We start from the raw sequence: 13617 nt of genomic DNA on the forward strand, positions 1-13617 counted from the left end.
AGCCTTTGCTGGAGCACCATCCGTTATTAGCCACGAGGGGTTGTTAAGTTTTAACGAAAAGTGACTTCATGTCAATATAACTACTTCCAACAAATCTCGTGACTTTGTGGTATCCTAAAATTGATACAATGCCGCTGATGAGAATCAACCATCAGACATAAATCGCAACTTGGGCGATATCCGTCATATCTGTGCATTCATCCAAAGATGACAGGGTTATTTTGTGAGATATAATTTTCCTTTTATGGACACACAATTTCAACGACGGTCTCTAAACATTCCTTAACCATTTTTTGCCAGTATCAGAGCTACTGCATAACTTGCATAGCATGTTGACTCTGAATTCGCTCTTGAGCAGAAAGTTGACCAGAGAGTTGCCTTTTTAAGTCATTTACGTGGCCTTGTCGAAATTGTCCCTTGTACTTATCAAACATAACTACATGTTTAGTCCCGTAGTGCCGTTTGAAGTTCTCAACTCCTCTGTAACTTTCCTCTTCTTAGGTCCTACTTGTTTAATACGCGCATCAAAAAAGTTTTGCATCACCCCGGTTCCCAGAACTCCGTTGACTGTTGGTTTTGTATCGCAGACACAGCCCCTTTCACTGTTCAGAGATCTGACTAAGCCCGCCCAATGGATGAGCAGCGCCTACTAGACGAAGGAGATTCGACAGCCGGTCAGTTCCAGTCAGTCCACCAGGAAGCAAGTACACGGCTTGTGTTGTCTGTAGTTCAACCACGCCTAGACGGTCAATACCGCGGCTCGATTGCGTTCGCAATGTTACTTTGTGTTAGGAAGGACTCTCAACACGGTAAGTGTCCTGGCGTCTCGGAGTGAACCAAGCGATTTTCTTCGGACATGGAGGAGATGCAAAGAGACAGGAACTGTCGATGACATGCGTCGCTCAGGCCGACCAAGGCCTACTACTGCAGTGGATGACTTCTACCTACGGATTATGGCTCAGAGGAATCATGACAGCAACGCCATCATGTTGAATAATGCTTTTCTTGCAGACACAGGACGTCGTGTTATGACTCAAGCTGTGCGCAATAGGCTGCATGATGCGCAACTTCACTCCCGACGTCCATGGGGAGGTCCGTCTTTGCAACCACGACACCATACAGCGCGGAACAGATGGGCCCAACAACATGCCAAATGGACCGCTCAGGAGTGGCATCGCTTCACCGATGAACGTCGCGCATGCCTTCAACCAGACAATCGTCGGAGACGTGTCTGGAGGCAACCCGGTCAGGCTGAACGCCTTAGACACACTGTCCAGCGAGTGCAGCAAGGTGGAGGTTCCCTGCTGTTTTGGGGTGGCGTTATGTGGATCGACATCCCCCGCTGGTGGTCATGGAAGGAGCCGTAACGGCTGTACGATACGTGAATGCCGTCCTCCGGCCAGTAGTGCAACCATATCATTGGCGATGCATTCGTCATCATGGACGACAATTCGCGCTCCCATCGTGCACATCTTGTGAATGACGTCCTTCAGGATAACGGCGTCTCTCGACTAGAGTGGCCAGCATGTTCTCCAGACATGAACCCTATCGAACATGCCTGGGATAGATAGAAAAGGGCTGTTTATGGACGAAGTGAGCCACCAAACACTCGAGGAACCTACGCCGAATTGCCGTTAACCAGTGGTACAATCTGGACCAACAGTGCCTTGCTGAACTTGTGGATAGTATGTCCGACGAATACAGGCAAGCATCAATGACAGAGGACGTGCTACTGGGTATTAGAGGTGCCGGCGTGTTCAGCAATCTGGACCACCACCTCTGAAGGTCTCACTGTATGGTGGTACAACATGCAATATGTGGTTTTCATGAGCAGTAAAAAGAGCGGAATTTATGTTTATTTTACCTTTATTCCGATTTTCTGTAAAAGTTCCGGAAGTCTTTGAACTGAGGTGATGCAAACGTTTTTTGATGTGTGTAGTAGACGCAGTACCAAGTTCACGTCTTGAGCTGAAGCAGACTTTTTTTACCATAAGTGGTAAACTGATCAACAGACCACTCGTTAATCGGATATATATATATATATATATATATATATATATATATATATATATATATATATATATATCCCCGATATCGTTAAACTACCTAAAGCAAGTAGCTATTTTGATTGTGTGGCTCTGTGGTTGGATATGACCAACTGCCACATGGGTGGTCTTCGGTTCCCACTTGTCGTAAAATGACATTTCCGTGAAGCGTAGGGTGCATGAAGAGGGGAAAAATTAATTTTGAAAGCTTTTTCTTCTGTTTTAAACATCCTTTTGTATAAAGGATTGGTGATGAGGGATGTACGTCTGCAATGAAAACTGGATTTATGTGTATATATGTAATTAGAAATGATAATTAAATATGTGCTAATTAGCTTATAATTACATGACGGAGGTACTGGAGCTGAGCTGACCGGAAAAGAACTAAAAATGTAATGACTGAAACTAGACTCGAACCAGTAATAACGTATTTACCAGTCTCGAGCACTGTTTTTCTTTTTCTAATATTTGTGTCTTTATAACTTTACGGAAATGCTTGTAAAGCAAGCCACAATGTTTAAAAACAAAATTCAAATAAACCTACGTTTAAAAATTCAGCCTACGTGTGAATCGAGCCCTGCCCCTCCTCGTGGTAGTCTACGATCGTAACACAGCGCTACGTTACTCGCCGAAGCAATGGGCTTTCTTTTGAGTATTACACGCACTTGGAAAACTCCATGGCCTGTTCTCTCGAGAATTTTTGACAGTAGTATTCAAATGCATTGGGCATTGATGTATTAGTTCTGAACGTCATTTATCCCAAATGTAAAAAGTTACGTACGTCTCACTTAACCTAGCAACCTTACTTTAAAATTTCGGCCACCATTTTGACTACTTTTGTTATTATTGTTTCTTAAAACTATTTTACATTTCAATTCGATAACACTATTAAACTAAACTAAGCTCCTCCCAAGCAGGCTATGAAGGCCCAACGGTACCGACCGGCCGCCGTCCTATCCTCAGCCCATAGGCGTCACTGGATGCGGACATAAGGGGCATGTGGTCAGCACACCGCTCTCCCGGCCGTATGTCAGTTTACGAGACCGGAGCCGCTGCTTCTCAATCAAGTAGTTCCTCAGTTTGCCTCAAAAGGGCTGAGTTCATCCCGCTTGGCAGCAGCACTCGGCAGACCAGATGGTCACCCATCCAAGTGCTAGCCCAGCCCGACAGCGCTTAACTTCGGTGATCTGACGGGAACCGGAGTTACCACTGCGGCAAGGCCGTTGGTGATAACGCTATTATTTGCTGCAAATAAGAGAGAAAGACAGGTGGATGCAGTTGCACTAGGAGGGTCCCTTTTCTATTTTTGTAATGCAGAATCCTTAATCGTCACCAGTAAAAACACATTATTACAATTAATTGTTTATTTGTTTTGTACTCCTAAAATTCAACGAAGATACTGAGGCAGGAACCATTGCTAATGCCGACTGGTTTAGCTACTCATTATGACTGAATACATACATAAATACATGCCGACTAAAATTAAAGACAAACATCACCAAATTGTAAAAAAAGATAAAAGATGGCTATACTTACTTGAAGTGATGACAGGTCTATCACGATCGAATGTGCACCACACATACACGTGAAGGGCCGAAACTTCACGGCCGATACTGTTGTGAGTTTGCAGTAAAATTAAATATGGACTGTCTTGGCTATGTCTGGCACTCGTTCCACTCGCGCAGCGCAACAAACGTATCCGGTTGCGCAGTCCAAACTACAGCTCATTGTTGGCTGGATATCTTCTTCATGATGGCGTGAGGGTTTTTCAGAATAAATCCAGCGTAGTGATATTTTTCGAATAGGAATATAGATTAAAATCTATCGTTAGATTAATCAAATGGTTCAAATGGCTCTGAGCACTACGGGACTCAACTGCTGTGGTCATCAGTCCCCTAGAACATAGAACTACTTAAACCTAACTAACCTAAGGACATCACACACATCCATGCCCGAGGCAGGATTCGAACCTGCGACCGTAGCAGTCGCACGGCTCCGGACTGCGCGCCCAGAACCGCGAGACCACCGCGGCCGGCTTAGATTAATCAAAGAACTGATATATTCCTAGTGTAACTGGATATGATACGAGAGACGTTTGATGGAACGTACCTTTGGGGGTTTTGCGTGACATAAAAGTTAGTTTTGTTTCATATGAAAAAGCTCAGCGACCCAAAAATTAGAGTCCACTATGCCGCATGCGTCCCGCCGGCCGCGGGTTGGCCACCCCTGGTCTACTAGTTTTATTGCGCATAGTACTGTAGTACGCAGTTATGGTAGTCAAAACAAAGTAACACAGCCTACTGATAAAAAGAGGAATCGGGTAAAAATTACTGTCTGCATTTGAACAACACTGCAACAATCCACGCTGAATTGATGTAAGTATACGGCAATAATACAGCATCATAATTCTGACACATGTGCTAAGTGGGTGTTTCTCAGCATGGGGGTAATTATCCTGTTAGGTGTAAAATGTAATATTCGGAAGGTTAAAACTAAGTGATTCAATTTTGTCTCACTAGCGAAACTGAATTATTTTTAAATGATCGCTACTGTTATCACTACTTGGTAAGACCATAACAGTGATTACATACTTTTTCCAGTAATTACTATTTTTTTCAAAAACTAGCGTTAATACGTGACACGGTGTAGCAGCGGTTACATGCACCTGATGAATGGCAACCTGGCAGCTTGCCGAAATATTGTGCACTCTTGCGAACTCTTTCGTCACGAAGTACGCCGGGAGAAAAGAAGAATCACAGGTTAAAATTTTACTAAAAAAAATATTAAAGTACCCCCAACGTGCTACAGATTAATAGCGAAATCCTTAGACAAGATTGCGTAAAAATACATTCTTTAATTCTGCATCAGGGCAGTGCACCTGTTTTAACAGGAATGATCAAATATGCGGAGATCGTATCAAAGCTGATCGAAAAAAACAATGTTTTGAATTTAAACCTACTATGTTCTCCGATGTCACTTCCAAATAAGTCTTTGTGCGGCATACACGAAATGTTCATGGTGCTCTGCGAATTTGTGTTTCACATGATACTGCAACAAATACCATCCGGAATTATGTTCTAGCACAGTAGCCGGCCTGTCTGGCAGCGCGGTTCTAGGCGCTTCAGTCTGGAACCGCGTGACCGCTACGGTCGCAGATTCAAATCCTGCCTCGGGCATGGATGTGTGTGATGTGCTTAAGTTAGTTAGGTTTAAGTAGTTCTTAGTTCTAGGGGATTGATGACCACAGATGTTAAGTCCCATAGTGCTCAGAGCCATTTCAACCATTTCTAGCACAATAAACGACGGAAGGGAGTATCAAGTAACGTTATTCCCGTATTCTATTCTGCAACAAACGTAATAAATATTTGGAGAAAGTTTGCAATGGTTCAAATGGCTCTGAGCACTATGGCACTTAACTTCTGAGGTCATCAGTCCCCTAGAACTTAGAACAACTTAAACCTAACTAACCTAAGGACATCACTCACATCCATGCCCTAGGCAGGATTCGAACCTGCCACCGTAGCTGTCGCGCGGTTCCAGACTGTAGTGCCTAGAACCGCTCGGCCACCCCGGCCGGCTAAAGTTTGCTATAATCATTGAATTTACTAATGAAATTATTACGGCGAAAACGGCTTTTTTGAGTAGCAGTTCATGACGTATACTGTTTAGTGACTTACTGCATGATGAAAAAAAAAGAGAAGCACACAAGCTGGATTTGAACTTGTTCCGTCGGCCACTTATACGCTGCGCTACTTTCGCTTGATCGGAACATGGAAATTTGTGGTATAGTCCTATGGGACCAAACTGCTGGTGTCATCGGTCCCTAGGCTTACACACTACTTAATCTAACTTGAACTAACTTACGCCAAGGGCAACTGACACACATCCCTATCCGAGGGAGGACTCGAAACTCCGACGGTGGGAATCACGCGGACCGTGGCAAGGTGCCTTGGACCATGCGGCTACCCCGCGCGGCGATCGTAACATTAGTTACGTTACAGGTGTATAACATTAGTTACGTTACAGGTGTAGGAGGTACGCACAAAACTTCAACATCTATTTTCTCTTAAAATAAAGGCCGTCGCATGACACGCCGCTAGTGAGGCATTCGGGACACGTTCATCTACAACGTCCTTGATTGATAGGTCCCCTTGCCAGAAACGAATAGGCTGGCACTGGAGAGGAATTTGTGGCGGGGCGCACAGAACCAGTCGGAAGGCTGTTGGGGAAGAACCTCGTTACACACGTGAGGAGCGCCACTTACCGAGGATGGCGACGACCTCGTCGTCCTGGATGACCTCGAGCGAGCCGGTGACGATGAAGCAGAGCGAGTCGATGGACTCGCCCGTGTGGTAGAGCAGGTCCCCCGGCGCCGAGTGGCTCATAGTGAAGTGCATGGCGAGCGCTCGCAGGCAGCCGTCGCTGGCCAGCCGGAAGGCGGGGTGCTCGTTGAACACCTTGCGGTTCAGGTGCACGCAGATGTCCGCCTTCATGTCCTTCGGGCAGTAGTTGAGCACCTGCACAGCACAGCGGGGGGCCCAGTAGCAGTCATCTAGGCTGGAACCTTGCACCATAGATACATCTCTATACAGGCTGTTACAAAAAGGTACGGCCAAACTTTCAGGAAACATTCCTCACACGCAAAGAAAGAAAATATGTTATGTGGACATGTGTCCGGAAACGCTTACTTTCTATGTTAGAGCTCATTTTATTACATCTCTTCAAATCACATTAATCATGGAATGGAAACACACAGCAACAGAACGTACCAGCGTGACTTCAAACACTTTGTTACAGGAAATGTTCAAAACGTCCTCCGTTAGCGACGATACATGCATCCACCCTCCGTCACATGGAATCCCTGATGCGCTGATGCAGCCCTGGAGAATGGCGTATTGTATCACAGCCGTCCACAATACGAGCACATAGAGTCTCTACATTTGGTACCGGGGTTGCGTAGACAAGGGCTTTCAAATGCCCCCATAAATGAAAGTCAAGAGGGTTGAGGTCAGGAGAGCGTGGAGGCCATGGAATTGGTCCGCCTCTACCACCCATCGGTCACCGAATTTGTTGTTGAGAAGCGTACGAACATTTCGACTGACATGTGCAGGAGCTCCATCGTGCATAAACCACATGCTGTGTCGTACTTGTAAAGGCACATGTTCTAGCAGCACAGGTAGAGTATCCTGTTTGAAATCATGATAACGTGCTCCATTGTCCATAGGTGGACGAAACTAAAGTGAGCTCTAACATGGAAATTACGCGTTTCCGGACACATGTCCACATAACATCTTTTCTTTATTTGTGTGTGAGGAATGTTTCCTGAAAGTTTGGCCGTACCTTTTTGTAACACACTGTATACAAACAGAAATGTCCTGAATGATTCACTGACTCGTTGTCCACCCCCGCTAGGTGAATGGTAAGCGTGACCGATTGCCAATCCTTTGGGCCCGGGTTCGATTCCCGACTGGGTCGTGGAATTTTCTCCGCTCGGGGATTTCGTGGTGCGCTGTCCTCACCCTATGATCCTCATCGACTGCAGGTCGCCGAAGTACGTCAAATTGAAAGAGCGGCACCTGGTGAACGGTCTCCCCGGTGGAGGCCCTAGCCATACGAATAAATAAAATAAAACTGACTCATCACCGTCCAGCCCGATTTGCTAAGGACAGGAACTTGAAATATGGAAGGACGTTTGAAAGGTGGCTCCACCGAGTCACAGCGCCAGAGACTGCGCCAAAGATTATTATTCCGCCGCCTCCACTGGGCAGTAACAGTTCAGGGGATGTCGAGGGCAGTTGTTGTTCTGTTGGAGAGAGTAGACGCTGTTCAGTTGGTGTAATGTATAGATGGAAGAAGTTGCAAATGGCAGAATATATTTGAGATAGGAGATGGGCTTTTGATTTATGATGCTCATGTAATTGAATATTTTTGTCAATATATAATGAGGTTAAAAGGTATTACAGTTTTCTTTAATGACAATCCCTCTTGCTCACAGGTCCAGTCAAAAAACCACCTGGCTTGTGTTCATTTATTAGACTTGTAATTCTGGTTTCCAGGTGCAATTATCGTATTTCTAGTTTTTCAATTAGTTCATTGTAAATGGTGTTTAAAATATTTTGTCGTATTGAGAAAGAACCGATGCAGATGCAAGTACGTTGAGTCATACTACCACACACATAACAGTTACACTTGTGCTTTGTTGTTTCGTAGCTTTTATAGTTGCAGGGGACTTAATTAATCAATAGTGTTAATGGAAATTCCTTGTCATTCTTTATTTTAATTTTATACTTTCTGATTGCGTGCTAATACTTGTCAGGGCCAACCTGTTACGAGACCTCGTAACCGGTCACACAGCTACTAAAATTATTGCATTTATTCATTAATATTAGCCCCTTTTCTTTTTAATTAAGCCTCCATGCACGTTGTTCCTTTTTCAGAAAGGGTTGTTCGACATTCCACCCCAAGGACATGAAACAGCGTATCAAATGTTTATTTTATTTTATTTCATTTATTTTATTTTTTGTTGAAAATATTACGTTGGTGCAAAAGTTGGTAGCGTCTTTGTTTTGCATGTCGGTAATCCGATTGTTATGGCTTTATTTATCGATTGTTAGATTTTATTTGTACGAGGCGTGTTTTTTTAAGTAAGTACCGTTTTGAAATTTAAAAAAAGACATGCTAAGATTTCTCAATAATTTTAATTTTACATGAAAGCCTGTACCTTAATCTACTTTCCTACATAATTTCCGTCAATATTGAGCCACTTGTCATAACGTTGTACCAGTTTTTGAATACCCTCCTCATAGAAGTCTGCCGCCTGACTTGTTAACCACTGCATCACAAATGTTTTGACTTCGTCATCGTCTTGCTGACCGCTCAGGTGTTTCTTCAAGTGCAGGAACAGAGGGCAGTCACTGGGCGCAAGATTGGGGCTGTACGGAGGATCATCCAGAGTTTCCCGTCGAAAAGACGTGATGAGATCTTTTGTCTGATTCCCCAAATGCGGACGGGCATTGTCTTGCAGCCAACTGATGCCCTTGCTCAACTTCCATGGACTGTTGCTTTCATTCTGGTGTGACGTAGTCCACCAAAGCTTCATAGCCCGTAACAATTTGGCTTAAGAAATAATCACCGTCGTTGTGGTACCGCTCAAGGAAAGTCAATGCATTGTCTAAACGTTTGGTTTTGTGGACAGCCGTCAACGTTTTCGGTACCCAACGAGCCCACAATTTTCGCTAATTCAAGAGCTCGGTCACAATGCCATACAAAACACTACGAGAAACATTAGGAAAGTCATCCCGCAAGGAGGAAATCGTAAAGCGTCTGTTTTCTCTCACCTTATTGTCCACTTCCTGCACCAAACTTTCATTAACGACCGAAGGACGCCCACTCCGTTGTTCATCGTGCACATTTGTGCGGCCATCCTTAAATGCTCCCACCCACTTTCTTACCATTCCATCACTCATAATGTTTTCTCCGTAAACTGCACAGATCTCACGATGAATATCGATCGGTTTTAGGCCTTTAGCACTAAGAAATCTTATAACAGCCCGTACTTCACAGTCGGCGGGACTCACGATTATCGGAGGCATCTTTAACATTCAGTACACAACGTAAACAAGGAAGAAAAGAACGTTCAAATGTGTGTGAAAACGTGTGGGACTTAACTGCCAAGGTCATCAGTCCCTAAGCTTACACACTACTTAACCTAAATTAACCTAAGGACAAACGCACACACCCATGCCAGAGAGAGGACTCGAACCTCCGCCGGGATCAGCCGCACAGTCCATGACTGCAGCGGCCGAGACCGCTCGGCTAATCCCGCGCAAACAAGGAAGGCTCAGACTGTAATGGGGTCAGTGCGTAGATTAAGGTACAGGCTTTCATGTAAAAATAAAACTGAGATATCTTAGCACGTCGTTTATAATTTCAAAACAGTACTTACTTAAAAAAAACACGCCTCGTAGTTCACTGTTGCTAATTAAGATTATATATTGTCATTTTGTTATTAGGAGATACTGAGTGAAGATGTGGGTGCTGGAAAATCGAGTGCCAAGTGGAGAAATCGGAATATTTCCGACATATTCTTCTGTAAACATCCCGAAGGCTGTGACTAAGCCATGTCTCCGCAATATCCTTTCTTTCAGGGGTACTAGTTCTGCAAGGTTCGCAGAAGAGCTTCTGTAAAGTTTGGAAGGTAGGAGACGAAATACTGGCAGAAGTGAAGCTGTGAGGACAGAGCGTGAGTCGTGCTTGGGTAGCTCAGTTGGTAGAGCACTTGCCCGCGAGAGGCAAAGGTCCCGAGTACGAGTCTCGGTCCGGCACACAGTTTTAATCTGCCAGCAAGTTTCATATTCTTCTGTGTTCTATAGATGGTTTACAACAGCGGAGTCATCCAGAAACATTTGCACCGATTATGAGGATAACGCCATTCGTCGGACTAAGACAAGAAAATTATTTTCTCGCTTTAAAGAGGGTCGTTTTGACATCAGCAACTCTCTACGTCCAGGAAGACTTTCGGGGTTTGACGAAATTCGTTTAAACGCATCGATCCACAGTCATCCACGTCAGTGTTTGAAAACTGACAATTGTGATGAACTGTGATCATTGGTCCATAGAGTGACATGCATGCTTTGGTGAAGGTTCAAAAATCGGGTGTATGGGTACCGAATGCTCTAAGCCAAAATCACAAAATTCAGCTGGTGGCCATACGTGTATCTCTGCATGCTCGTCATCAATTGGGTCATGATCAACACGAACCATTCATATCCTGTATCGTTACTAGTGCCGAAAAACGATGCCTTTATGCTAGCATAAGGAAAAGCTCAGATGGAAACCCACTTCTAAGCAAAGAAGGGAAAGTAGAAAGGTGGAAGGAGTACTTGAGGGCAATGTTATAGAAATGGAAGAGGATGTAGATGAAGATGAAATGGGAGATAACATACTGCGAGAAGAGTTTGACAGAGCACTGAAAGACCTGAGTCGAAACAAAGCCCCGGGAGTAGACGACATTCCATTAGAACTACTGACAGCCTTAGGAGAGCCAGTCCTGACAAAACTCTACCATCTGGTGAGCAAGATGTATGACACAGGCGAAATACCCTCAGACTTCAAGAATAATTTAATAATTCCAATCCCAAAGAAAGCAGGCGTTAGCAGATGTGAAAATTACCGAACTATCAGTTTAATAAGTCACGGCTGCAAAATACCAAAGCGAATTCTTTACAGACGAATGGAAAAACTGGTAGAAGCCGACCTCTGGAAAATCAGTTTGGATTCCGTAGAAATATTGGAACACGTGAGGCAATACTGACCCTACGACTTATTTTAGAAGCTAGATTAAGAAAAGGCAAACCTACGTTTGTTAGAGAAAGCTTTTGACAATGTTGACTGGAATAATCTCTTTCAAATTCTGAAGGTGGCAGGGGTAAAATACAGGGAGCGAAAAACTATTTACAATTTGTACAGAACCAGATGGCAGTAATAAGAGTCGAGGGGCATGAAAGGGAAGCAGTGGTTGGGAAAGGAGTGAGACAGGGTTGTAGCCTCTCCCCGATGTTATTCAATCTGTATTCAAGCAGTAAAGGAAACAAAAGAAAAAGTTGGAGTAGGTATTAAAATTCATGGAGACGAAGTAAAAACTTTGAGGTTCGCCGATGACATTGTAATTCTGTCAGAGACGGCAAAGGACTTGGAAGAGCAGTTGAACGGAATGGACAGTGTCTTGAAAGGAGGATATAAGATGAACATTAACAAAAGCAAAACGAGGATAATGGAATGTGGTCAAATTAAATCGGGTGATGCTGAGGGAATTAGATTAGGAAATGAGACACTTAAAGTAGTAAAATAACTGATGATGGTCGAAATAGAGAGGGTATAAAATGTATACTGGCAGTGGCAAGGAAAGCGTTTATGAAGAAGAGAAATTTGTTAACATCGAGTATTCATTTTAGTGTAAGGAAGTCGTTTCTGAATGTATTTGTATGGAGTGTGGCCATGTATGCAAGTGAAACATGTACGATAAATAGTTTGGACAAGAAGAGAATATAAGCTTTCGAAATGTGGTGCTACAGAAGAATGCTGAAGATGGGTAGATCACATAACTAATGAGGAGGTACTAAATAGAATTGGGGAGAAGAGGAGTTTGTGGCACAAGTTGACTAGAGGAGGAGATCGGTTAGTAGGGCATATTCTAGGGCATCAAGGCATCACCAATTTAGTATTGGAGGGCAGCGTGGAGCGTAAAACTAGTAGATGGAGACCAAGAGATGAATACACTAAGCAGATTCATCAGGATGTGGGCTGCAGCAGGTACTGGGAGATGAAGAAGCTTGCACAGGATAGAGTAGCATGGAGAGCTGCATCAAACCAGTCTCACGAGTGAAGACCACAACAACAACAACAACAACAACAAGGAAAAGACAGGAACGATTGGGCTCAAACGTAGCAGAAACTCTCCGTACAAAGATCTGTGCACATCCACAAAAGATAATGTTATGCATCTGGTGGAACAGTGACGCTGTGGAGTATTACGAATCGCTTCCCCGAGGTATAACCTTCACTGCTGACAGTTATTGTCAACAACTGAGACGTCAAGCTGACGGTATACAAGGGTAACGACCAGAAAGACTGCGTGAAGTGGCGCTACTCCACGATAACGACAACCCGAACTCTGCTAGACTGACAGAAAACACTATGGAGTTAGATAGGTAAGTCATTCTCCACCCACCTTATTCATCTGAGCTTGCACTCGCAAAAAAAAAATGGGTCAAATGGCTCTGAGTACTATGGGACTCAACTGCTGTGGTCATCAGTCCCCTAGAACTTAGAACTACTTAAACCTAACTAACCTAAAGACATCACACACATCCACGCAGGAGGCAGGATTCGAACCTGCGACCGTAGCAGTCGCACGGTTCCGGACTGCGCGCCTAGAACCGCGAGACCACCGCGGCCGGCTCTTGCACTCGCACATTTTCACTTGTTCCGCTCTCTGTGTAACGACCTTCAAGGAACTTCCTTTCAGGGTGAAAATGCGCTTCGAACACGGCGAGTTCTTCGCCTCAAAACCACGAGATTTCTATAGTCGCAGAATCTAAAAGTTACACCAGCATTGGCACACTGTTGTAAATACTGAAGGACAGTACATTATTGAACACTTAAGCCGGTGTTAAGTGTTTCTACTCTGTTTATTAAACTTATTCAGTCGCTGTTAAAACAATTTTCAGGTTACAATTATGAAAATTCGTGATTTCTTGGTCAGAAATTAAAAAAATACATATTTTTTTCAAAATAAGTCTACATCTACATCTACATGATTACTCTCCTATTCACAATAAAGTGCCTGGCAGAGGGTTTAATGAACCACCTTCAAGCTGTCTCTCTATCGTTCCACTCTCGAACGGCACGCGGGAAAAACGGGCACTTAAATTTTTCTGTGCGACCCCTGATTTCTCTTATTTTATCGTGATGATCATTTCTCCTTGTTGATGGGTGCCAAAATAATGTTTTCACAATCGGAGGAGAAAACTGGTGATTGAAATTTCATGAGAAGATCCCGTCGCAACGAAAA

The 13617-nt window shown here is 44.0% G+C and overlaps 1 protein-coding gene and 1 pseudogene across 1 annotated transcript in view; both read right to left on the reverse strand.

Annotated features, from left to right (window-relative positions):
- The window catches only part of LOC126292291 (potassium voltage-gated channel protein eag), a 1528023-nt gene that overhangs the window by 151267 nt on the left and 1363139 nt on the right, over positions 1-13617 (reverse strand). The window contains exon 11 of the mRNA XM_049986211.1: positions 6310-6562. Within this exon, the coding sequence (XP_049842168.1) occupies positions 6310-6562 (253 nt within the window). The remainder of the gene's footprint in view (positions 1-6309; positions 6563-13617) is intronic.
- Positions 3156-3273, reverse strand: LOC126292534 (5S ribosomal RNA; annotated as a pseudogene).

Source organism: Schistocerca gregaria, chromosome 9, assembly GCF_023897955.1.
Source record: "Schistocerca gregaria isolate iqSchGreg1 chromosome 9, iqSchGreg1.2, whole genome shotgun sequence".
Classification (NCBI taxonomy): domain Eukaryota; kingdom Metazoa; phylum Arthropoda; class Insecta; order Orthoptera; family Acrididae; genus Schistocerca; species Schistocerca gregaria.